We start from the raw sequence: 26,079 nt of genomic DNA on the forward strand, positions 1-26,079 counted from the left end.
GCCTTGTGCTGGGTCACAGCAGCAGCTGAGGGGTAGAGGGTCGGGCACAGCCTGGCATTCAAATGACCAGCCTCACCCACAGTCCACACACTGCAGACTCCACAGACTGAGTCAGCAGGCTGTGACCCCGGGGAATGGCTATTTTGGCACTCCTAGGCGGCAGTGCTAAAATTAGCCACCAGGTGGCAGCACTTCCTCGGGAAAAGGATGTGGCTCTGGGGATTGAATCCGACCCAGGGAACCACAGAGGTACAAGCGCGGTGGACCCAGGCCTAGAAGGGGCTACAACTCGCACAGACAGGGTCACAAGCTTTAAGTGGCAGGGCTGAGATAGAAGAGAGGTCGGCACCTGCTTGGAGAGAATGGGAAACGGGAGGCTTGTCCAAGAGGGAATGAACTGGAAAGCAGGGCCCGAGCTTGTCAGGGAACAACCTGAAATGCGCGGTTATCCTCACTCTGTATTAGACCCCAGGAGCACAGCTGCCCTTGATGAAGAGCCTAGAAGTCTCTATGAGATCTCTGCTGAACACTCTGCCTATGGGGCTCACTCTGTGCTTCCATGAGACATGCATGGCAGCCTAGTCTTCCAGTCACCATTCCCAGCTGTCTGTCTCTCCTGCCACATGGATTCTCTGAGGTCAGACACTGTATCTCCACAGCCTGCCTCTAGAAGCCTTCACCCTCCTCTCTTCCTCTGCACACCTCCTGTAGGACAGAGAGCCCCTTCCTCCAGGAAGCCTGCCCGTTAGAGCACTCCTCTGGACCCACACGGCATCCTGCTCTCCAGGGATGGAGAGGTCCCTGTTCAGGAGTGTTGGTGACCTGAACAGCCCTGTCCCATATGTAGACACTTCTGGGCTTCTGACATCTTTGGACAACACACACAGAATTGTGCCAACCTAGCCTGGTCTGAGAAGAGCTCAGGGATCCGAGTTCAGGACACTTCCCAGATGAGTCACACACAGACACATACGTACTGTAAGGCCCTTTGGAGGCCCTGCCCTTTGAAATGGTTAGACTTCATTATTATTATTTTTATTATTTTTATTATTATTATTATTATTGAGACAGGGTTTCTCTGTGTAGCCCTGCCTGTCCTGGCACTCACTCTGTAGACCAGGCTGGCCTTGAACTCACAGAGATCTGCCTGCCTCTGCCTCCTGAGTGCTGGGATTAAAGGAGTGTGCCACCACTGCCCATCGGACTTCATTGTTGTCCTGTGAAGCAACATGAAACCTCTGACATCTGTGTGACAGAGATCACTCACAAAACACAGTCACATTTCATCCCCCTTTATTGGCCATCTTGGGAGGATGGTCGCTCTGCAGGCACCCAAGGCCTGTAGAAAAATGGTGATCGCCTAAGGTCCCCAGTGAGATGGTGGGATTTGGACTTCTGCTGTTTATCTGGGAGCTGGAAAGGTGAATTTGATGCAAATTCTGGACTTGGAGGATGTTCCTTCACTGAGCCCGGTTCAGTACCTAACACTGGCCTGTGACTCCAGCATGATGGAGGAAACTCAGGCCACTGCTGCTGTTCTGGTCACTTCTCCCTGAAGATGTCCAGCCCTCTGGACCTCCTGAAGCCACGCCAATTGTCTTCTCATGGTCCCACAGAGAACCATGTCAATTCTGCAAGCATTTGACTCCCAGCCAGATGTGTGCCGGTGACTTGCTCCAAATTCCCGCTATAAAATGGCAGAGCCTGAGTATGAACTAGGGTTGTGTGGGGGAGAAAAGCTGAGGGAGCCCTGAGTGGGCAAGCAGCCCTGAGGAGGAGGAGGAGGAGGAGGAGGAGGAGGAGGCGGGAGGTTAGAACTTTAAGGCCATTCTTAGGTAGTGAACTTGGGCAACACAAGATCTTATCTCCATCAAAACAAAAACAAACAAACAAAACCCCCCACTGGCCTGGAAGCAGAGCTTGGTGGAACCACACTCCTGCCACCGACCCCATGCAATAGAGGAAGGCGCCTCTCAGAGCCCACTCCCCACTTGCACGGGGTGGCTGCCAGTACCTGTTCTGTCCTCACGGGGAGAAGATGGACTGGGATTCTCCGTCAGTGATCTGAGCTGCAGAGCAGTGGGCAGAGGGAAGGTGGCTGCCATGGTGGCATTCAACACACCCGCTGAGACTCAGCTCAGCTCCCTGCAGGCGATGGGAAGGCCTCCCTAGGCTATGTGGATAGCCATCCCGCACCCCTGCAGGGGTCTCTGTGAACACCACGGCCAGCAGAGTGTCAATCCAGGAGAGGCAAGATGGCAGTTTGATTCAACATGTCTCAGTAGTTGGTGTTGGTGCAAACTTTTTTTTTTCATTTATTTTTTTTCTATTATCAGCTTGATACAGCACAAATTCTTATCCTAATAGTGAATGTTTCACTAAAGCTTGCCCAATGATTGGGTAAAACCAAAACTTATTATAAACCCCAGTCATCCTAGGGTCACCCCTGCTGTGTATCCTCCCTGGTTGCAGTCTGATTGTTCGTTACTTTATATCTAGTATCCACTTAAGAGTGAGTACATACCATGTTTGTCCTTCTGGGTTTGGGTTACCTCACTCAGGATGATATTTTCTAGTTCCATCCATTTGCCTGCAAATTTCATGCTGTCATTGTTTTTCTCTGCTGAGTAGTACTCCATTATGTATATGTACCACATTTTCTTAATCCATTCTTCAGTTGACACGCATCTAAGTTGTTTCCAAGTTCTGGCTATTACGAATAGTGGTGCAAACTTCTGAGTCTGCCCCTGAGGCATTATTTTGGGCTTATTTAAGCACAGTAAAAAAATTTTTCCGATAAAAAGTTTTCTGGTGATCATTGACTCACTTATGTGCTCCGGACATGACTACACTGAAACTTTTTGTAAAGTACAAGTGATATCTTCCATAAAGATGGGTTCTATAGATTAACTGAGAAAGCAAGCTCAAGATGAGGATCTGGGGAAGTATCCAGTGTGGTCTCAGCCACACAGATAGTGCCAAGGTCACCAAGCAATTAACCACATCCATTCCCAGTCTTCTGGGCAGAAAACAGGTTATACATCTCTCCTTTGGAGAGACAACCCTGTGTTGTTAACATTCCTGGTTCCCCTAGTGCTTATCTGTGAGCACAAGGGACTTCGTGCCTCCTAGATGCACTCTCTAACAGCTGGGTAGGGACACTGGTCTCACTCTGCCTGGATGAGGTGGTTGCCAGCACTGTGGTCCTAGCAGGGCCATTCTCCTCCAGCAAATTTACTTGACATATTGTTGGCAGCAGGGGTCGTGGGCGGATGAGATTGGCCTTCCCAGCTGGGAAGCATTGATGGTGTTTGTTGAGCCTCGGGGGCATGGAGGCTGTATCTTCAGTAGGATTCCAGGTCCCTCAGCACTAAGGAAGGAGGTGGTGTGAAGGGTCTTTGCCAAATTACCGCAGAAACATTTACTGAATGCTAATAGTATGTATGTGGGGAAACTGAGGTACGTGCAGGAAAGACAAACCAAATCTGTCCTTTAAAAGCCCACTGAGGGCTGGAGAGATGGCTCAGCGGTTAAGAGCACTGACTGTTCTTCCAGAGGTCCTGAGTTCAATTCCCAGCACCCACATGGTGGCTCACAACCATCTGTAGTGAGATCTGGCACCCTCTTCTGTACACATAATAAATAAATCTTTAAAAAAAAAAAAAGCCCACTGAATATACCTATTGTGGCTTCGAGTTTAGCGCAGATGTTAAAAGGACCCCAGACTGGCGGTAGGGGTTTCAGGACCAAGATCTGGATCTTATACCAACTGTAAGCATCCCTGAACAAAGTTACTCCCTCCCTCAGGTACTTAATTTCTTTCTTTGTGAGACTGAGATCTCGCGGGAACCTTCCGGCCCAGACGCTCTGTAGTAGAGGAAACACAGGCTTTCCATAGGAAGCGGCACTGAAAATGGGAAAGCGAAGATCTTGAGGTTTGCAGTTCGCCGAACTTCGCCCGGCCCCAGGATGCTTCCGTTGCCCTAGCAACCGCCGGGCTAGAGTGGTCCCCAGAGGGCAGCTAAGGAAGCCGGGAAGAGCCCTGCCCTCCCCAAGATGGCTGCACGGCCTAGGGCGGGGCCCGGGGCCGCCAGCAGGTCTGGACCTTTCCTTCCTTCCCCGTCTTCTCACACTCACAGCGAACTTCCACTACACACTTGTCCTTTTTCCTGGTTCAGAGAGTCGGGGAGCGGAGAGAGACGGGTTGCCTTCAGGGATTGGGGCAAACACCCACGGGGGGAGGCGGGACTTCCGCGCCCCGCCGGAAGTGACGCGACAGTCGCGGTCGCCGCCAGGTGGAACGGCAGGTGGGTTCAGGTGCCAGCCTGGCCCAGGCCCGGCTGTGGGACCGACTCTCTCGGTGAGCGACCGAAGCGGCTCCCAAGGGTCTGGAGACCCTGGGGCGGACTCTGGAATCCGAGCCCATCGCCCTGGCCTGGGGTCCTCCCCGGTACCAAGTAAGAATCACCTGCCCCGGCTTCCAGCCCTAGGCTCCCCGCCCGGTCCGGAGCGGAGGGCTGGAGGCCCGCGCTGTCCCGGATGGGGCAGGGTGGGAGGGAGCTGGGGCTGACATCTGGGCACTTCAGTTCCCTCGAGCCCCGCGTTCTTTTTTTCTCCCAGACCCAGTTCCCCATTCCCCTCCCGAGCTGGGCAGTTAGCCTGTCGGCCCCAACTCTCGGAACCATGTTTGCGGACTTGGACTATGACATCGAGGAGGATAAATTGTGAGTGTTCCCCTCCCACCAAGACCTGGGAGCTGAGGACCCAGGTCCCTCGTGTCCTTGGGTGTCTCAGCTCCACGCGTTTCTACTTCTCAGTGTATGGAAGCAGAAATGGATCCGAACATTCTAGTAGTTCTTCACTTGGTGGGGGCGGGGTGGGGGTGGGTGGGCTTGTGACAGGCTAACAGGTCATCACGATTCAGGCCCTGCGAGCCCCGATGGCATGATCCAGCCACAGCACAGCAAGTGGAGCGGTCCTGTTGGGGTGGCCTTGGGAAGGTGTTCCAAAGGTGGCCACAGAGGGGCTGCCCGGGAACATCACAGACCTTCTTCCCCAGCATAGATGATCAGTAAGGTAGACTTTGAAAAATTAGATTTGTCCCAGAGTGAGGAGTAGATGTCATGGCCTTGTGTGTCGTTAGTCCTTAGTAAGGGATGAGCAGCCGTTGGTTGTTAGCAAATCAGTCTTCAGTAACCAGGTTGACACCTGAGCCTGTTCAGCACAGGACACACCTAAGCTCATTGATAGTGAACATTGCCGGGTGGTAACTGAGCAGTATCATTGGAAGATGGCTGGGGCATAGTTGACTAGCTTTATTCTAAAGGGAAGGTGGCTATAACGTCCTGCGTGTGCCTGAGAAGGGGGCAAGGACGGAGCCTGGCTGAATCTTTGAGTTTGTTTCTTGGACTTGCCTGCTCTGGACTAGGATGGGGTCCATGCACATTTCTTGTAAGGTCTCTGACCAGGGAGCCTCATTTCATGTTGGGGGTGAAGGAAAGAGAAGCAGAGGAAGTGCCTGACCTGAGTCCCAGAGCAGATTATGGGAGCTCTGGGCTTTGAACCTGCAGCTGCTTGACTCTTGAGCGTGTTCTGGTACCGATGCTCTTTCTGGCTCAGGAAGGAAGAGGTTATTTCATGTGGCCTTCTCCTTCCAGTCATCCTTTCTCCAGATTCACCTCCACCTGCTTCTCTTTCCAGAGGAATCCCCACTGTGCCTGGGAAGGTCACCCTGCAGAAGGATGCTCAGAACTTGATTGGGATCAGCATTGGAGGAGGGGCCCAGTACTGTCCCTGTCTCTATATTGTCCAGGTATGAGGCACGCTTTGGGGGGGGGGGGGCAGGGGCCTGAGTGGAGTGAGTCCCCTCCTTTCTTGGGTGTGACAGAAGGAGGTTCATCTCTCCACTCTGGAAGAACTAGCTCCGGGCTGGGGCGGCTCAGCCGGTAGGATGCTTGCCGTGCAAGTTTGAGTAGCAGAGTTCAATCCCAGGCGCCTGAGTAAAACACTGATGGGACAGTATGCTCTTGTCACCATAGTGCGTGGGGGGTGGGGACAGGTGGATCCCTGGGCTTCACTGGCCAACTAGTGTAACCTAATAGGTGATTTCCAGGCCACGGAGAGACACTGAGTCCCCCCCCAAAAAGTGGTTGATGCCCGAAGAATGAAAGCAAAGAGCGTCTGACCACCACACACCTGAGTGTGTAAACATACACACAGAGACAAAGGTCTGTCTTGTTTCTTTAAGATCTTACCATTGGTTTTTGCGTTTGGTGTGTGTGTGTGTGTGTGTGTGTGTGTGTGTGTGTGTGTGTGTATGTGTATGTGTATGGGTGCCCTCAAGTCATGGCGAATATATAGAGGGGACTACCGTGAGATCCCAAGTTGGAAATCAGGCCAGCAGGCTTGTGTAGTAAGTACTCTACCTGCTGAGGCATCTCACCAGCCTTCCGTGTTTCTGAGGTCTGTTCTTAGCCAGACTGGCCCCCGCTCTAAGAGGGGCTGCCCTGTTCCCTTTTCCACCTGCTCTTCGCTACAGCTTGTCCTGATCTGGCTGTCTGGCAGGCTCTTGGCCTTACACCATGTGTGTTGGACTAAGTTAATGCTGGTCCGTGTCTAGCATGTAACAGACATTCAGGGAAGGTCTCTAATCAATCTGCTCACCGACCGAAGTAGGAAGGCTATGAAATAGTAATGTCCTTGCTGGAGGAGGCAGCATGCACCTGTGATCCCTGCACTTGGGAGGTGGAGGCAGGGAGGATCAGCGATTATGAGTCATGCTCAGCTGCACGGTGAATGAGTTTGAGGCCAGTGTGGGCTACTTGAGACCTTCTCAGCAAACAAACAAAAGGAGGTAGTAGCCCAAGATTCACATGAATTACCAGTGAGTTTCGTATCCACTCTGGGTCTCAGTTTTCTGATCTGGAAAGTGGGGGTTTAAAATATGTAACCCAGGTTTGGTTCCCAGCACCCGTATCAGGCAGTTCACAAACCACCTGTAACTCAAGTTCCATGGGATCTGATGCGGCCTCCAGTCCCTTCACGCATATGGTGCACATACATCACACACATCACATGACATTTTTAAAATTAAGTAAATGTCCTGGGCTCCATGAGACCCTGTTTCAAAAGAAACAAAACCAAGTACATTAATGAGATAAAGAATGCAGGCACAAATGTCTGAGTTCTTGTGAAAATGAAGCCGAATGGCAGAGCGCAGGCCAGGCACTTAGGCAGCTCCACTGAGTCACCGCTGCCCTGGTCTCTGACAGCTGTGCCTGTCTTCCTGCCCCAGCTGCCGTGCTGGTGTTGGATGGCAGCTTCATGGTGTCTGCTGAGGAGGCTGTCCTGATGATGTGTCCACTGCGATGCACGGCTCCGGCAGCCAGTCATGAGGCCACCTTCACCAGGTGCCTGAGCAGTCAGTGACATTCCTGTGGCCTTGGAAGGAAGGATCCAGACTGTACCCTGTTGGGACACCCAGCAGAGTAGGCCTCGGGCAGACGGCACTGGGTCTCTGGGAGGATCATCTGCTCTGACCTCTACCTTCAAGGGTGATTTGGTCTCTTCTGCCCCAGGAGACTGAAGGAGACCTTTCTGAGTCCCTCCTGACCACGTGCTTGCTCAGCCTCCTGGCCACTCCCCTTGGGCCCATCTGTTCAGGCCCCCAAGGGCATGTGTGTTTGAATGAACTGCATCAGAACATGATGGGATTTGTTTTGTTTGCATATAGCAAGTGCACAAAGGCCTGTGTCTACCTGCAGTTCCTGCCCCTTGTCTCCTCCTCTTCAGCTACTGCTGCAGATAGGACTCCTACTTGCCTTGGTTTTACTATTACGTGTGTGTGTGTGTGTGTGTGTGTGTGTGTAGATGTCCATGCAGAACAGGCGTTAGATCCCTCTGAAGCTAAGTCACAGGCATTTGTGAGCTGCTTGCTTGACATGAGGGCTGGGAACTCAGGTCTTCTACAAGAACAGGATGCACTTTATTTATTTATTTATTTGTTTGTTTGTTTGTTTGTTTTGAGACAGGGTTTCTCTCTGTAGCTTTGGAGCCTGTCCTGGAACTTACTCTGTAGCCCAGGCTGGCCTCAAACTCACAGAGATCTGCCTGCTTCTGCCTCCCGAGTGCTGGGATTAAAGGCGTGCGACACCCCCGCCCCCACCCCCACCCCCACCCCCACCGGCCAGGATGCACTCTTAATTGCTGAGCCTCCTCTCCAGCCCTCCTGGTTTTGTTTCCTTGATCACTTGTTCTTGGTTCAGGAGAAGGAGTTCAGCTCTTCGAAAACCACAAATCTCCCTCTTACCCCATCTTCCCATCACAGTCACTGTCTTGACTCAGTGTTAGCACCACAGGCAACGTTTGGGGAACAGTTTCCAAATCCTGGTCAGCTCTGGAGGCCAAGGAGACAGAGAAGGGACAAAAGCAAGGCCCCTTCTACAGCGCTTGTCTTGAACTTTCTGATGAACTGGTGTCTTTCATCCTCCCTCCCTCCCTCCTTCCCTCACTCTCTCCCTCCCTCCCTCCTCCCTCCCTCCCCCTTCCTTTATTTTATGTGTGTGGATGTTTTACCGGCACATGTGTCTGTGCACCACATCTATGCCTGGTGCCTGTGGAGGCCAGCAGAGGGCGTCAGATCCCCTGGGACTGGAGTTACAGACAGTTGTGAACCACTGTGTGAGTCCTGGGATTCAAACCCAGGTCCTCTGGAAGAGTGGCCTGTGCCCTTAACTGCCCAACTGTCTCTTTAGTCTTGAATCGGTGACTTTTTTTTGAGGCAGTCTCATGTAGCCTAGGCTGGCCTCAAATTCCCCATGTAGCTGAAGCTGGCCTTGAACTACTGATTCTCCAGCTACCTCACATGCTAGACTTAGAGGCATGTGCCCATGCTCAGCCCTGTTCTCTTCCTAGCAGTGCCTCTCATTACTCTTTGGTATTTCTTGCTCTTTGCCCCATGCGATCTTGCTTTCTCAGTAGACTTTCCCTCCTTGTCTGTCTTCAGTCTAACCCCTGGGGGCCTCTGCTCTTCATTCTCAGTCCCAGGGCCTTCTTTTTGGCTTCATTCCCCATTCGGATGGAGCATGTCCTCTGGCTTTCTGAGGAGGGACAGGTGGACAGTATACAGTCTAGAGGCCTCTTGTCTGTCACTGGCATTCCCTTATTTCTCAGAGGTAACGTGAGCTCAAGTTCAGGAGTGAAGGTCAGAGGGCCAGGGTGGCTCCGTGGTATGGCACGTGCTGAGAGTGACTGAGACCCTGGGTCCATCCCCAGCACTTAAAAAATAATACTAGGTTTGGAAATAGATATCCACCTGAACTTTGGATAGATTTATGTATTTTATTTTATGTGTGTGAATGTTTGCCTGCACGTGTGTCTGTGCACCACATGCATGCCTGTGCCATGGAGGTCAGAAGAGGGTGTCAGGTCCCCTGGGACTGGAGTTGCAGATGGTTGTGAACCACTGGATGGGTGCTGGGAACTGACTTCTGCAAGTGCAGCAAGTACCCTCGACCACCGAGTCATCTTTCCAGCCCTTATTTATTTATTTTTTTCAAGTTTTTTGAGACAGGGTTTCTTGTGTAGCCCTGGCTGTCCTGGAACTTGCTTTGTAGACCAAGCTGGTCTCGAACTCACAGAGATCATCTGCCCCTGCCTGCTGAGTGTTGGGATTAAAGGTGTGCACCATCACTGCCTGGTTTACATCCCCTAATTTTTATTCTGTAAGTGAATAAATAAAAATGTTTAGGGCTGGACTTGGTGGCCCACCAAGTATCCCAGTGCTAGAGAGGCAGAAGCAGGCAGGTTGCGAGTTCAGGGCCACCCTGGTCTACACATAGTGAATTATAGGACAGCCAGGGCTATGTAGAGAGACTCCGTCTTAAACGATCAATTGATCAGTGAGGACTTTTCAGACCCACTTATTTAGTGGAGGGGCTCCTGTGTCACGGAACGTGTGTGTGTGTGTGTGTGTGTGTGTGTGTGTGTGTGTGTGTGTGTGTGTGTGTGACGGAACATGTGCGGAGGTTGAAGTGCAGCTTGTGGGAGTTGCTTCTCCTCCCACCGCCTAAGTCTTAGGGTCACCAGGCTTGGCAGCAAAGCCCCTTTTCCTACTGAGCATCTCACTGGATCCCCCCCCCCCCACAGGGTTTTTCTGTGTAGCTTTGTGCCTTTCCTGGAACTCACTTGGTAGTCCAGGCTGGCCTCGAACTCACAGAGATCCGCCTGTCTCTGCCTCCTGAGTGCTGGGGTCAAAGGCGTGCGCCACCACCGCCCGGCCACTATGTCTTTCTTATTGGGACTTTTACTCATGTGTGCCTTATTCTTATCCATCAAGCCTTTGGGGAACTGGTCATTCCTGCGTCTCAGGTGTCGGGGTGACAGCTGTAGACACAGCCTTATTTGTGGCTGTGCTGGGTCCTCAGAAAGGGGTGTCATCTGGGCCTCTGTAGTATATGAGCGTCTCATATATCACTCTTACATACACCCTGCCCTGTTTTCCAGTTGTCACAAACACACATCCCGCAGAACTTACCCACCTACCCATTCTCAGGGGCTTTAAAATACACTCGCCACATGGTGCACCTGTCACCACTCTCCAGCCCTTAAAACTGACTGGGGATGGCCTCGCTGACTCCCTCTCCTCAGCCCCTGCAGGTCCCATGCTCCTCTCTGTCTCTGTGGCTTTGACTATTCCAGGGACTCTTGTAAGTAGAACTAGAGATTTATTTTGCTTAGTGTGATGTTAGAGTTCATTGTATTGTAGTTTATTTTTAACTCAAAATGTTGAGTTACGTTTCTATGTTCTTGCCATGGGTCCTGCGTTCTCCAGACTGACCTTTGTCCTTCCAATGTTCTTAGCACTCATCAATCACTTGTCTGTCTATGCAGGTTATTTCTAGATCTCTAGTCCAATGACTCTAGCTTTGTAGGAAAATTTGAAATCAAATGTGAGTCTCCCAGCTTTATTATTCTTTCTCAAGATTATGTTGGCCTTTCAAAGTTCCTCGATATTCTGTGAATCTTAGGTTTTTAGTCTTTCCATCTGTAAAAATGTCCCTGGGGTATTGTCAGGAGTTCACTGCGTCTGCAGATTGCTGCGGACAGTACTGCTGTCTTCCGTCACGTCTTCTCATCCACAAATGTGGACCATTGCTCTCACTGCTGTGTCCAGATACCCAAGGGGAACAGTTAGGGGAGGGATTTACCTTGGCTGGGTCACAGGTTTCTGTCTCTCAGTGCAGGGAGCTCGTGGCTGAGCAGTCACATGAGAGGATCCAGAGAACAGGAACATGTGTGTACTGTGCAGGCCGCCTTTCCCCTTTCCTCCTCTCCTCCAGGCTCCAGCCTATGGGATGGTACAGCCTGCATTCACACACTCCTTAGGTAGTCTCTCTGCAAACATCCTCACAGACTCACATAAAGGTCCTTGGGGTTCCTAGGACACCATGTGACAACAAGGTGTATTTCTCAGTCCAGTCACTTGACTGTCAAGATCTTGTCGGCTTGACACCCACCTTAAACCACAGCATCCACTCTGGGTCCTGAAAGGTTCATATTCATCTTACATGCCAAATGTATCCAAATGTATTAGCTATCTTTAAAGATCCCCATAGTCTTGTTTTTTTAAAACATTTATTTGTTTGTTTATTATGTATACAGTGTTCTTTCCTGCATGTATCCCTGCACACCAGAAGAGGGCACCAGATCTCATTACAGATGGTTGTGAGCCACCATGTGGTTGCTGGGAATTGAACTCAGGACCTCTGGAAGAGCAGCCAGGGCTCTTAACCTCTGAGCCACCTCTCCAGCCCCCCATAGTCTTGTTTGACATTGATCTGTTTTGCATGTGTGTCTGTGCATGTGTGCACACATGGCATGACACATGAGTGGAAGGCAGAGGGCAGATTGTAGGAGTTGGCTCTCTTCCGCTACACCAGCTCTGCCCACTGGGATAAGTTTACCACATTATCTGGGGCTTCTCCAGCCTGCACCGCCCAGCTTTCCTAAATGTCCTGTGCACACCAGACTTCAGGACCACATGACTGTGCTGTCACAGCAGCCACCTCACCTCTTTAGTACCCATTTTCTGTGTTGGGCGTTATCATTGCCGTGACAGCATACCTTCCAGAAAACTTGGAGGAAGCACTCAGTTTGGGTTTGTCGTATTCCGTGGCAGGAGCAGAGCAGCTCCCCTGCTGATGGCCTGAGAGCAGAGAGAGCGTCTGTGCTAGCAGCCTTTCCTCTAACCCTCCCTTGCTAGCCAGGCCTGTGGGGTGGCCCTGCCCAGGTTTCAGGCAGGCTTCCCCGCTCCCCACTCAGTTCATTCTCTCCGGAAACATCTTCACCAACATATCCAAGAGGTGCTTCACCAATCTGCGTCTGCACATGGTGGCGGTCAAGTCCAGCATCGCTTTGGTCCGATTATGCCTGCTTCTCTCAGCAGTGTTTCCATAGTCCCTGTTGTCTCCTGGTCACTTTTTTTTTTTTTTTCTGAGACAGAGTTTCTTTGTGTTGTTTTGGTACCTGTCCTGGATCTCACTCTGTAGCCCAGACTGGCCTCGAACTCACAGAGATCTGCCTGGCTCTGCCTCCCGAGTGCTGGGATTAAAGGCGTGTGCCAGGGCCGCCCTGGCTTCCTGGTGGCTTATTGGGATACTTGTAACATGATCAGAAGGTTGATAAATGTTTACCTTAGTTGCTTCATTTTTCCTTGTAACATTGTAAAACATATTACAAAGTATCCTTTAGACATGTTTTTTCTTTTAGAAAATTTAGAAACTAAAGATAACACAGGAGCCAGATATGGTGGCTGGTATCCCTGTTATTATGAGGCTGAGGCAGGAAGTTTGCTAGTTCAAGGCCCATCTGGGCTACAAAGTTAGGCCCTACCTATCTCAAAAACAAGTTTGAAGGTACAGAACCACTGCTGGCAAGTTTGGTGTCTCTGTCCTTACTCTCCGGTCCAGTCTGTGCTCCTCCATCTGTGTGTGCCCCTGTGTCTGTGTGTGCACACCATGTCTGTGTGTGTGCATACCATGTCTGTGTGTGTGTGCCCCTGTGTCTGTGCACACCATGTCTGTGTGTGTGCCACTGTGTCTGTGTGTGCACACCATGTCTGTGTGTGTGCCCCTGTGTCTGTGTGTGCACACCATGTCTGTGTGTGTGCCACTGTGTCTGTGTGTGCACACCATGTCTGTGCACACCATGTCTGTGTGCGCCCCCTGCGTCTGTGTGTGCACACCATGTCTGTGTGTGTGCACACCATGTCTGTGTGTGTGTGCCCCTTGAATCTGTGTGTGCCCTGCGTCTGTGTGTGGCCCCCATAGACAGCCGTCTCCTTACTGTTACCAGTAAACAGCTGGTCTTTGACGGCACACCACCTGACCGCCAGTGAGCACAAGTCCTGTTGAAGGGTGGGCCTGGGAAAGGGCTCCCGGGCAACGGGCCCTTGCTCAGCCAGAGGAGCTGTGCAATTGTTAAGAAGTGCTTTGGCTGCCGACAGCGTTGTTGGAAAAGCCGTGGAAGGTAGTGACTGCAGGAGCAGGTGTGAGGGCCGTGAGGGTCAGTGTATTTGCTGTATAGACAACAGTCTGACTGCTGGGCCCCACAGCCTGCTTCTCCCCACTTCCCAAGAATGGGGAGCTTTCCTCTCGTCTTCCCTGGCACTGCCTGAGTAGAGGGAGGGCCTGCCCCGGTCCCCGGTCCACCTCATTGCCCTCCACTTCCTTCACATGACAGGTATTTGACAATACACCTGCAGCCTTGGACGGCACGGTGGCGGCTGGGGATGAGATCACCGGGGTCAATGGCAGGTCGATCAAAGGGAAAACCAAAGTCGAGGTGGCGAAGATGATCCAGGAGGTGAAGGTGAGACCCTGCCGGAGCAGCGGGGAGGAGCTCGCTCTGGAGTGGGAGGCGGAGCCTGTCAGGTCCCTGCTGAGCTACCCAGGCTGCCAGGGGCCTAGCCGGCTTAGGGTCACTGCTTCTTGTATCGCAGTATGAGGGACACATTGGAGTCTCCTGGACCCCTGTAAGCTCCCAGAAGTGCTAAACACTCAGATGAGTTGTGATGTCCCTGGTTAGAGCTCAGAGGCAGTTATATGCCGACAGTGACCTCCCTGGGTCAGTGAACTCCAGTGACCACAGCTGGGCCATGTTTGCCCTAGAGTTTTGTTGTGGGAACTGCTTCCTGAGTTTCTCGGGGACTTGAGGCTGTGGGGAGCCCTAAGCTCAGGCATTTCCAGTCCAGATGTAGCCCTCATCCCTTCCCTCCTGCTAGTTCCCCACCCGAGATGTTCCACTGAGACCCTTGCTCTGCAGTGTCCATTCGGTCAGGACAAACACGGCCTTTCTGCCACTCCCCAGCAGTTCAGCACTGGGGAGCCTTGGGAACTGTAGTGAGCGAGCTCTGTGAGGACTGCAAAGCCACAGATGGCAGGCAGTCCCGGCGTCCAGGGTGGGGTCCAGCTTGTGTAGACTTGGGCCCTGAGGCCCCACACCCCAGCCAGGCCAGTGCCTTCCCCTTCCTATGCCGTCCTCCGAGGCTCCAGACCAGCCCTACTACCCCTACGTTCAAAAATATTTTTAGTGGATTTATTTTATTTTATGTACATAGTGGCTACAAGTATGTGTGTGCACCACATTTGTACTGGAAAGTCGGAGGGCATCAGCCCCCTGGCCTTGGAGTGACCATGGCTGTGAGCCACCATGTGGGTGCTGAGAACCGAGCCATCTCTTCAGCTCCCACTGCCCCCTTCTTGCTTCCACTCAGGCACACACCACCCCGGCTTCCTCTGGTCCCGTACCCGAGTCACATTGGTACTTAGTCCTCACGAAGGAGAGGATGACCTCTGTAGCTCCTCCTAGTGCCCCTTCAGGCATCGGGCAGACCAAGGAGGGGCTCAGGGCCCTGTCAGTCCCCAGGGAGCCCTTCACAGCCTGCCCCTAACTGACGGCAACGGTTCACTTCGTCTGTGCTGTGGGTGTGAGTTTTCAGTCCAAGTGGGATGTGAGCAGATTCAGCCCGTCTCAGAGGCTTTAGGACTGCAGAGACTAGAGTGACCACGGTGGCCGCCTGTGGTCGGACGCCCTCCCCTGTCCGAGTCACTCAACCTCTCCTGCTGGACGGAGTCCCCAGAGTCCTGCTCCTCCCCTTCTGGTTGGTGGTCTAGGGAGGGTTGCAGCGATAGTCTGGAGGGCGGGTGGGCCGGAAGTCCACTGCCGCCCTGACTGACTGTGCTGCTCTTGCAGGGGGAGGTGACCATCCATTACAACAAGCTGCAGGCGGACCCCAAGCAGGGCATGTCCCTGGACATCGGTAAGCCAGGCCAGAGCAGCCATGTGCCGTGGGCTCTGGCTTTTTCTGTCCAAGCTGATCCAGAAGGCTCGGAGGAGCCAGGTGCTCCCCTTGTAGCATTCCCAGGCCCCGGCCCTGCATTCCCACCACCCTGTATCACACCCCCCACTCCCACGCCTCCTCTGTGGCCTCTCCTGCACTGTACTTCCAGGAAGACTAGGGTGCACACTGGACCTTAGGGTGTGCTATTTGGAAGTTGCCTGTGCCTAGAAGGGCAGGACCTTGCTTCTGTAGAAGCCTTGAAACAGCAATAATTAGCTGCCACTTCCTCTGGATCAGCCACATGACAACGGTGTGAGGCAAAGAGCCTCGGCAGTCTCCTGGCAGAAGACCCAGATCAACCCATGCTCACGTACCGCCCACGGCCCTGGGGGAGAGAGGCTAAGGGCAGACAAGCTCACCAGTGGTTTCTCTGTGTAGCCCTGGCTGTCCTGGAACTTGTTCTGTAGACCAGGCTAGCCTCCAACTCAGAGATCCCCCTGCCTCTGCCTGCCGAGTACTGGGATTAAAGGCTGCACCACCACGCCTGGTCTGACATTCCTGCTCTCTTGAGCCCCGTGACTCCAGCCCAGGACCCTTCTGAGACCTTAGCTGGGTATATGCAGTGACCGGCCGGCCGGTGGCAGTCATGATGCCCACTACTATGATGTAATCAGCTTAAGAACCCCTCCAGAGCCTTGCCGTGCCACAAGCCATCTCACGTGTTCCCTGGAAGAAAGAAGGGACGAGGCCTCTCTGGCTGGCCTGTCAGCCCTTGCTTAGCACGGACAAGCCCTGGGCTCTCAGTGACCAGCGGCAGATAGCAGGTCTCAGTCCTTGTGCCGAGCGCTCTATGTTTACCTGTTTGGCTCCTCCGATCAGCGCTGAGTGGGACAGGTAGCTCAGGACACTCTGCTGAGAGCCACGGCTTCCTGACCACTCCACACACCAGACCCTGGGCCATGTCCCCCGCCCGCCCGAGGGCACGACCTGCTCAGCAGCAGTCTCACTGGCCTTTTCTCTCCGCCCCAGTGTTGAAGAAAGTCAAGCACCGCCTGGTGGAGAACATGAGTTCAGGCACAGCTGATGCCCTGGGCCTAAGCCGAGCCATCCTGTGCAATGGTAAGTGCTCCTTCCGCCAGCCTGACTGATGGCCGGCTCTCCGTCAAGCTCCTGGGTCTGATAGCCCTTCGCTGCCTCGGTGAGGACAGCCAAGTCACACCTCTGTATCCCTGGGGACCCCAAGAGCTACTACAGCTGCCAGCTGTGGGCTCTAGGTCACTGTGGGGGTGGGGGTGGGGGGCCGCACAGACTTGGGAGGGCGGGTGCTCCCTTCCAGCAGGGATGCCTGAGCAGAGTGAGTCCCTCTCCACCGCCTGCACGCCCCTGCACATCCCTGCACGTCCCTGCACACTCATGCAGGCCCCTGCACACCCCTGCATGCCCCTGCACAGCTACACTGTCCTGCTCGTCCTGTCCGCCTCAGTCCTGCCCTTGACCAGGAGGTGGCGCTGCCGCCCTTGGCGCCTCTACCTGTGCTCAGAGGAGCCATGTGCGGCCGGCACTCTACACACACGCAGACACGCGCACTGGATGTCTCCCCAGGAGGCCGACGGAACCCGTGGTCCCTGCCACCGCCAGCCCAGGCTTATAAATAGCAGTGCTATGCATGTACTCGGGGAGGATAAAAATACCCATGTAAACCATGGGCTCAGCTGGGCACACGGGCCTTATTGGCTGGGAGAGTGGGGGTGGGGCCTGAGCATGTTCCAAATGGGGTACAAAGTGGCGGCTGCTATTTTCAGCCCCGTGGTGCCTATAAATCCTTGTTACTGTAGTCACCATGCATTGAGATGAAATTAGAACGGGTTGTTGTTTCCCCCGAACCTTGCAATTTCCCTCGCTGTAAATAGGATTTCTAAAATTGAAGCTGTCATGATGTCCCATGACCCAGCTAAAAACAGCCGGGCCTGCTGGCCATGTGCTCATGCTCCAGGGAGCCGGGACCTGGAGGCCGTGGGCCACCACAGCCTCCCGAAGACCTCTGTGGTGTCCACCCTCCCCCACTCTCCCACTCAAGGCCTTTCCCACAGCCGGCTTTCCTGTCCAGGGAAGAGCTTCGGTCTGTGCCGTGTCCCTGTCCTCCAGCTCAAAGCCCCTGACTGAGTAAATCCCACCCCAAAGCCAGGAGAGCCAGGACCTGCCCAGACAGGCATGGCTGCATGACTTGAGGCACTTAGCCTGCCACTCAGCCCTCAGCTTCCTCTGTAGAAGAGGCTAAGCGGTCCCTGCCCACAGGGGTTGTCGGACTTTCAGTGTTGTGGCTCACAGCGGGTGACTCCGTGTGGCTGCAGGTGCTTTCAGGCCTGGTCAGGGCCCAGAAGCCCTCACCGGGTCATGAGAGGGATGTGGACTCCACCCCCACAGGTGGGGGACATATCCAGAGGTGGGGAGCCCAAGGAGGCCCATGCTTCCTGCGCTCCCAGGCCTGTGTCTGTAATGCTTTCCACCCCTGCCAGTCAGCCTCCTCCCAGTTCCAGCCTGGCCGGCGGAGCTGAGGTGACTGTTCCTCCCTGTCCTGTTCCTCACTGGCTGCTGGCCGAGCGCCTCTGCTGGGCTTGGAGCCCAAGGGCAGGACCTGGATCTTCGGTTTACCACGGTCACCCCCAGACCTAGTGTGGTCTTGCGTGACCACACTCCTTCCTTTCTTTCCTTGCGAAGGCAAACATTTCATGGGGGGTGCACTTACAGTCAGAGGTTCAGTCCATGATCGCCATGTCAGGACAAGGCAGCAGACAGGCAGGCATGGCGCCAGGGAAGGAGCTGAGAGTTCTACATCTTTTTATTTTTATTTTTCCATTTAACTTCTTTATTGATTCTTTGGGAGTGTCACATCATGCACCCCAATTCTGCTCACCCCGTCCCCCCATATCCTCCCCTTGTCCCTGCCACGCCCCCTCCCAAAAGACCATGAAACAAAGTGAGTCAGCAAAGCCACAAACCCCAACCGAGACATCAACAACAAACCCCTTCACTTCTCCTTCCCTGCCTCTCCAGCACCTCCCCATCCGTCCTGGTGGCGTTGGGGACCTTGGTGTGTCACCCATCAGCTTTACTGGCACATGCTGATTGCAGTGAGTCACTGGTCTGGTCAGGGCCTCAGGTTTCAGACACACCATCCTCACTGGATCCTCACCAGAACTCCTCTGGGGTGCCCTGTGGCCGCCCCCAGTCGTGGAGAGCCTGTGGGCGTCATTCCCCAGGACCAGTCCTTTCACAAGCTCCGTCAGGTCCTGGCGGGGGAGATGCTAGGGAGGGCCAACCATGGCTGTCTGCGGGCCTGGGCGGTGGCCGAGCTGGTGACAGAACCGTGAGGGGCCACAACACAGTCTGCTCACCCCAGAGAGGGCCACGCAGACCCAAGTCCCACTGGGCGGACCAGGGGGTTTTAGTGGGGTCTCTCCCAGGAGTGGGGGGGGTCGCTCACAGCAATGTGGGGGGGGTCGCTCCCAGGAGCGTGGGGGGTCGCTCACAGGAGTGTGGAGGGGTCGCTCACAGGAGTGTGGAGGGGTCGCTCACAGGAGTGTGGAGGGGTCGCTCCCAGGATTGTGGAGGGGTCGCTCAGGAGTGTGGGGGGGTCGCTCAGGAGTGTGGAGGGGTCGCTCAGGAGTGTGGGGGGGTCGCTCAGGAGTGTGGGGGGGTCGCTCCCAGGAGTGTGGGGGGTCGCTCAGGAGTGTGGGGGGGTCGCTCCAGGAGCGTGGGGGGTCGCTCACAGGAGTGTGGAGGGGTCGCTCCCAGGAGTGTGGAGGGGTCGCTCAGGAGTGTGGAGGGGTTGCTCAGGAGTGTGGGAGGGTCGCTCAGGAGTGTGGGGGGGGTCGCTCAGGAGTGTGGAGGGGTCGCTCAGGAGTGTGGGGGGTCGCTCAGGAGTGTGGGGGGGTCGCTCAGGAGTGTGGAGGGGTCGCTCAGGAGTGTGGGGGGGTCGCTCAGGAGTGTGGGGAGGGGTCGCTCCCAGGAGTGGGGAGGGTCGCTCCCAGGAGTGTGGGGGGTCGCTCACAGGAGTGTGGGGGGGTCGCTCACAGGAGTGTGGGGAGGGGTCGCTCCCAGGAGTGTGGGGAGGGGTCGCTCCCAGGAGTGGGGGGGGTCGCTCCCAGGAGTGTGGGGGGTCGCTCACAGGAGTGGGGGGTCGCTCACAGGAGTGGGGGGGTCGCTCCCAGGAGTGGGGGTCGCTCACAGGAGTGGGGGGTCGCTCCCAGGAGTGGGGGGGTCGCTCCAGGAGTGGGGGGGTCGCTCCCAGGAGTGTGGAGGGGTCGCTCAGGAATGGGGGGGTCGCTCAGGAATGGGGGGGTCGCTCCCAGGAGCAGAAATGACTCAGACAGCTGCATCCCCAGCGCTCACCCCAGCACGGGACAGCTCACACAGCTGGGAACCTGGAGCTCACTGCACAGCCTGCAGGCGACTCCACCGGGGGTGGGGGGGGGTGGGGGAGGTGGGGGGTGTGAAGGTGGGGGGGAGCATCCTTCCCAGGGGCCCCAGTTGTCCAAGCCTCTTCCAGGCAGCGCGGCTGGTTTCTGCTTCTCCAGCAGCTGCTCTGGTCCCTGTCTTCTGCCGCTTAGCTCAGTCTGAGAGGGACTCAGCTTTCATTGCGTTCTCTGGCAGTGAGGGGGTCGAGTGAATCTGGTCAGTCTGAGGGAGAAATGGGCACTTAGTCTATACCTGTTGGGCTGTTGGCTGTGATCAGCAAATTCTAGTGTGAGACCTTCCTCTGAGCCCTTCCGAAGCTCTTCCCCCATACCCTAGCCCGTCCTGTGCAGTTGTCCCAACCAGCCCTGGCCATGCTCAGAAGGCCCTCCTCCACTCCGAGTGCTGTGTGGGGGCCTTGGCTGCTAGCCCAGCCAGGGTCTGCCTTCTGGGCCTATGGGAAGCCGCCCTGGGGCCTGCCTAGGGAATCCCACCCTCAAGCCCTCCTGCTTCGGGAAGAGCCTGTACTGGAAGAGCGTCAGCCCCTGGGCTGCCCCAGGTCCTGACAGGGCTCCTGAGCCAGCTCTGCTGTCTCTGGGTTTGCTGGGGAGTTGATGAGTAAACCCTGAGGCCCAAACTCCACCCAGACCTGTTTTTGGCAGAGGCTAGCCCTCGGGCTACCTTTGCCTCTACCTTTGCCTGGCCTCTGCTGGGCTGTGCCCCCGGCTTGCTGAGGCCACAGCCTCCTGTTCTTGACCTCCACAGATGGGTTGGTAAAGCGCCTGGAGGAGCTGGAACGCACTGCCGAGCTGTACAAGGGTAGGTCGGCCAGGAAGTGCCTGCCGCTGTCTGTCCTGGGGACCCTGTCCTAGAGAGTGTCAGTGGGGCAGGGGAGCTACCTAGAGAGTTTGGGGAGCAGTAAATGTAACAGACGCCCCTCCAAATTCCTGCATTCCCAGAGAGATCCCCGAGGAGACTGTCATACATAATCCCAGCTGCCTGTCACATGGGATCCCCATAGAGGGCCAACTCAGCCTTCATCCCCAGGCCTTGGGGAAAAGCCTGGAGACCTAATGCCCAGTGAGGACCTCAGGTGGACTGTGAGGCTGGGGGGCCAATGTGATCCCTGATTTTGGTCTCCATCTTCTGTCACTTGTGTCTGTTCCCACAGGGATGACGGAACACACCAAGAATCTCCTACGGGCCTTTTATGAGTTGTCACAGACACACCGGGGTAATGGCATCCCCAGATACGTCACGTGACCCTGCAAACCCCTGTCCCTTGGGGCTTAATTACACCGAACAGTGCGGTGTGGCTAGTTCCTCTCTGGGGCCCTTCTCATCCCTATGCCAAGGCCAGCGCCCAGTTCTGACCTCCAACCTCACACCGGGTGGCAGTGACCATGGAGCATCTGGTCCAGCTGACCTTTGGGGGACACCACGTACCTCACTGCTACTCACAGTGCAGGCAGCTTCTCTTCATTCTGGTCTCTTCGGTCCCATGTGGGCAGGAAAGACAACCTTTTACTGGCTAGGAAAGGAAGCCCAGACAGGAAGTGGGCTCAGAGCTCATGGTGGCAGAGCTGGCATTCAAACCCAGGCGTCCAGATTCTCGGCCTGGTGTCTGCTCTTGCCTAGCATGACCACCTAGATTTTCACTTAGCCTTTTGTCTGGTCACCTGGGGGACAAAGGCTAGCTCCCCTGGGAGCCTAGGCCCAGAATGAGGATGCAGCTCCTTGGGACTATGGTGCAGGCCTCTTGAAGATGTACCTCCTTGGGATGTAGACCTTTCGAGCAGACGGTGGCTTTCTGCTTGTCAGGCCCCTGTCCTGCCGCCCAGCAAGCCCCTGGCTTCTCCATTAGGGGGTCAAGTCGGGGCTTCAAAGCAAACTTGTCATGCAGCCTTTGGGGACGTGTTCTCTGTGATTGGGGTGCGGGAGCCGCAGCCAGCAGCAAGTGAGGCATTCGTGAAGTTTGCTGATGCACACCGCAGCATTGAGAAGTTTGGCATTCGGCTACTGAAAACCATCAAACCGGTGGGTCCCTCGGCATGCAGCATGCCCACTGGTCAGAGCAGGAGGGACAGCTTAGCACAGGAGGCGTTCTGGGCTGGAGTCAGGTGCCATGCAGACACTAGGTTGGTGTCACCTCTATGGCCGGCCATCAGTCGCTCTGCCTCCCTGGGTCCCTGTTGACCTTAAGACATTGCAGGGTCACAATGTGCCCATGGCCTGACATAGTCTCTAACCTTGACACAATGCCCTTTGGCTGATGCCCAAGTCCACTGGGAGGGATGATACATCTGTGCCATTTGTCACCCAACCTCTTAGATGCTGACAGACTTGAACACGTACCTCAACAAAGCCATCCCTGATACGCGCCTCACCATCAAGAAATACCTGGATGTGAAGTTCGAGTACTTGGTGAGTTGGGTGGTCTGCAGTGTGTGACCAGCTGGGGTGAGCCCACCCTGAGGCCAGCCTAGGCAAGCAGCCGTGCCGTGGCAGGCAGGGTGGGGCCAGACCCACTCTGTTGAGTCAGGAGTATGGGATTAAAGGCCTGACTAATCAGAAGCAGCCTAGACTGCATTCCCACACCAAGGAGCGCTGAGTTACCCAGAGCCTGGTGAGCAGGAGAGTCCTCATTCTCTGTCATTTCTGTTCCTGGGACTTGTCACCTTTAGCAGCAGCTCAGACTAGGTCTAGGATTCTTCCAAGGACCTTCAGAGTCCTAAATGATAATCTGATTGTCAAAGAAGCCAGACAGTGATCTGTTAAGTATTCAGGTTTCTTGCTGCTCACCTCTCAGGGCCTTGACTAGGCTTGTGCACAGCATGTCCTCAAGGAGCCCCCAGCTATTTTGCTCCACCAGCAGGACCACCACACGCAGGACCTTTTGGTTTTGGTTTGGGATCTTTGCTGTTCTGGAGATAGAACCCCAGGCCTTATGCATGCTAGGCAAGTGCTGTACCACGGAGCCACACCCTCCAGTCCCCAGAGCATCTCCTGAGACTTGAATTTGGTCCCTTTTGGATGTCTCCAGCCTTCAGGCCTTTACACCCTCCCAGAGGAGTGCCTCACCGCTCTGCTGCCCCTTTCCTGGGCCTCTGTCCATGTCGGCTTCCAGCCTTTCCCGGGTGGTCCAGGGCTAGGTGGCCTATGTGGCCACTGCTCTCTTGGTGTGTCCAGGTTCCCAGGTGACCTGAGGGATAGGGAGGCATGACAGGTGGGGCTGGAATCATGAGGGTGGGAGTCCAGGAAGTTTGGCTACTGACTTCCTGGCCTCACCCATCCCATCCCATCCAGTCCTACTGTCTAAAGGTGAAGGAGATGGATGACGAGGAATACAGCTGCATTGTGAGTACCAAAGGGGCCCCGGCTGGTAGCGGGAAGGCGTGGGGTGCCCACACTTCCTCTTTAGAAGGCCCTGGGTCTGCCAGAGGTTCTGGGTGGTGTCAGGCACCCTGGGGTCTTAATTGCTGGAGTTTGGGGCTGTCCGCCCATTCTACCAGCTCCTCTGGCTTGGAGTACCAGCTAGTGTGCCATGAAGTGACTCCTAGGCCAGGTGCTCCAAGGTTGTGAGGCTCCTCTAAGAAAAAGCTGACTGATTTCACTTCTGACCTATGCTTTGATTTAAAAAAAAAAAGTTGGTGTTTTTTACTTTTATATATATATGAGTGTTTTGCGTGTGTGTGTGTGTGTGTGTGTGTGTGTGTGTGTGTGTGTGTGTGTCCGTTCGCATGGCTGGTGCCTGTGGAGGTCAGACGGGGGTGTTGGATCTAAAATTACACAGTTGTGAGCGATCGTGTGGGGCTGGGAACTGAACCCGGGTCTCTGCGAGAGCAGTGAGTGTTCTTACCCGCTGAGCCGCTCTCCATGCCTGGTTGTTGTTTGTTGTTGTTGTTGTTTCTGATTTGTGATTTGTTTGCAGTCAGGGTCCCTCTTTTAACCAGTATTCATCTATTTCATGTGAGCTGTATTCGTGTTTCTGTGGCTGATTTTTCTCCCTCCAAAGTTACTGTTTTGAGCTTCTGTCCGTCACTGGCGTCTGGAAGCCCATTGTGGTAGAGCTGTGAGCTGGGCCAGCCCTGCAGCCTTCCAGCCCCATCTGTCCCCGGGAGGCCCAGGTCCACCCAAGAGAGCTGACAAGCTTGCCTGCCCCAGGCTCTAGGAGAACCCCTCTACCGAGTGAGCACAGGCAACTATGAGTACCGCCTGATCCTGCGCTGCCGCCAGGAGGCTCGGGCCCGCTTCTCGCAGATGCGCAAGGATGTGCTAGAGAAGATGGAGCTGCTGGACCAGAAACACGGTGAGGGGCTCTCGAGCCTGTGGCACCCCCTGACTCGGTCCTCTCCTGGCGCTGAGCCCCAGGGTGGTGCCGTTCTCTCCCTAGATCAGAGATGAGGCCTAGAGAGGGTAGTCTCCCCGAGGCCTCAGGACCAGGCCCTGGTAGGAGTCCACTCAGAACCTGGCTGGGTTGGGGCCCATGATCACTCACTCAGGCAGCCTTCTCTCTTTCCTGAGCTAGGAGTTTGGAGGACTAGGTGGCCAACTAGGTAGGGCCAGGCAGCCTTGGGCTGTGCCACCCTTCCTGAGGCCTGGGGCCCAGGAAGTGTCCCAGCAGGAAGAACAGGCCAGCTCCAGGTCTTCCCTAGGAGGAGGCAGCTGTAGCCACTGGGCCTGTCTGCTCACCTCCTGCCCCAGTCCAGGACATCGTGTTCCAGCTGCAGCGCTTCGTGTCCACCATGTCCAAGTACTACAATGACTGCTATGCGGTGCTGCGGGACGCCGACGTCTTCCCCATCGAGGTGGACCTGGCGCACACCACTCTAGCCTACGGCCCTAACCAGAGTGGCTTCACTGATGGAGAGGATGAAGACGAGGAGGAGGAGGACGGGGCAGCTAGGGAAGTGTCCAAGAATGCACGTGGGGCCACTGGGCCCATGGACAAGGGCGGAAGCTGGTGTGACTCCTGAGTGCCCTCAAGTGGACCTGGGGCAGGGCAGTGGGGAGGACCGCAGCGGGGCGGGGCGGGGCCGCTGTAGGGCAGCGGAGGCATGTGGTGGCGCATAAAGGCCTGCTGGCTCGGCGCCTGCCTCCCTGCTCCTCTGTCCTCGCACAGTGAACCTGGGCTGCAGCCTGGGACCTGGACTCTGGCCCCCATCCTTCCTTCCCACCTCCCAGCAAGGGAGAGCTGGGCCTTGGACAGAAAAGAGGAGGGGCTGGAGCAGGCAGAGCGCAGGACCTGTCCCCGTGAGTACCTCGGTGGTGCCAAGCCTGCAGGGAACGGGAGCTGGGTGGACATCCGAGGCTGGGGCCAGCGTACCAGGCTGGCCCTGAGTCCGTGTGCACACCTCAGCAGCCTATATTTATTTGTTCTGACTTAGCCTCAAGGGCTGGATGCTGGGCCTGTATTGAATAAACAGAAACCCAGACAGACCGGATGGGCTCCTTGCAATGGCTCAGACCCTCCCCTGCAACCAGATCTCAGCTGCTTCCTGGGGCGTGAGGGAGGGCGGGACAGAGGCTTAGGCAGTTCTCTGTGTCCACTGCTCATGTCGAAACACCCGCAGGAGCAGTTTTCTCCCATAGCCTCTGGGGTGAGAGGCGCAGGGTGGCATCTTGCTCAGGAGCACACGTGGGAACACTGGGCGCTGATCTTGACTGTCACCTGCTCCCACTGCTTCTGGCATCATTGAGCATTTTCCCTTCAACCCTTCAGTGTTTCTGGCTGTGAAATAAACCTTTGTTTGGGCAAGGGGGCAGAAGAGGTACTGGTCAGGGTGATGCAAGGCTAGGAAGACTACTCCAGGAGCGCCTGTTCAGTTCAGGGCCAAGGGGGCGCTAGGGAGATGCTGCTACCCGTAGGCAGTAGTCTGTCTGCTCCCTTGCCAGGCTGGGTGTGGTACACACCTGCAAAGATTTACTCTGAATGCCCTTTAGGACGGGATATGGCCATTTGGGAGCAGAACAGGCAAGGAGTGTGCAAGGTGGTAGGCAGGGTCCAAAATGGAAAAACACTTTTGCTTGGTAGCTTTGAGCTCTGCTGTCCTGCAGAAACTCAGGTGGGATTCTCAGGCTGGAGCTGGAGCTGGAGGGAGATAGCCTGTCACCATCCATCCACATGGGACCCAACAGAGCCGTCTGGCCACACTGCATCTCTGAAGAGACATCCAGTTTTGATGGTCAAGGGCACAAAACCTACAGCTTGAAGCCGGGCATGGTGGTGCATGTCTTTAATCCCAGCGCTCGAGAGGTAGAAGCAGGTGGATCTCTGTGAGTTC

The 26,079-nt window shown here is 55.2% G+C and overlaps 1 protein-coding gene across 2 annotated transcripts; it reads left to right on the plus strand.

Annotated features, from left to right (window-relative positions):
* The first annotated feature begins 3,897 nt into the window (after positions 1-3,897).
* On the plus strand, positions 3,898-25,235 carry Pick1 (protein interacting with PRKCA 1). Of its 2 annotated transcripts, none has more exons than XM_028871131.2 (13): positions 3,898-4,307; positions 4,621-4,724; positions 5,701-5,812; positions 13,741-13,869; positions 15,253-15,319; positions 16,370-16,459; positions 20,561-20,614; positions 20,967-21,029; positions 21,699-21,832; positions 22,127-22,219; positions 23,102-23,152; positions 23,960-24,104; positions 24,500-25,235. In XM_028871131.2, the coding sequence occupies exons 2-13, from the start codon at positions 4,684-4,686 to the stop codon at positions 24,769-24,771; spliced, it is 1,251 nt and encodes a 416-aa protein (XP_028726964.1). In that variant the 5' UTR covers positions 3,898-4,307; positions 4,621-4,683; the 3' UTR covers positions 24,772-25,235. The 2 variants fall into 2 exon arrangements, with proteins under 2 accessions (XP_028726964.1, XP_028726963.1); XM_028871130.2 differs by having other exon boundaries at positions 4,243-4,457.
* Positions 25,236-26,079: the final 844 nt, after the last annotated feature.

This window comes from Peromyscus leucopus, chromosome 20 (assembly GCF_004664715.2).
Source record: "Peromyscus leucopus breed LL Stock chromosome 20, UCI_PerLeu_2.1, whole genome shotgun sequence".
Taxonomy (NCBI): domain Eukaryota; kingdom Metazoa; phylum Chordata; class Mammalia; order Rodentia; family Cricetidae; genus Peromyscus; species Peromyscus leucopus.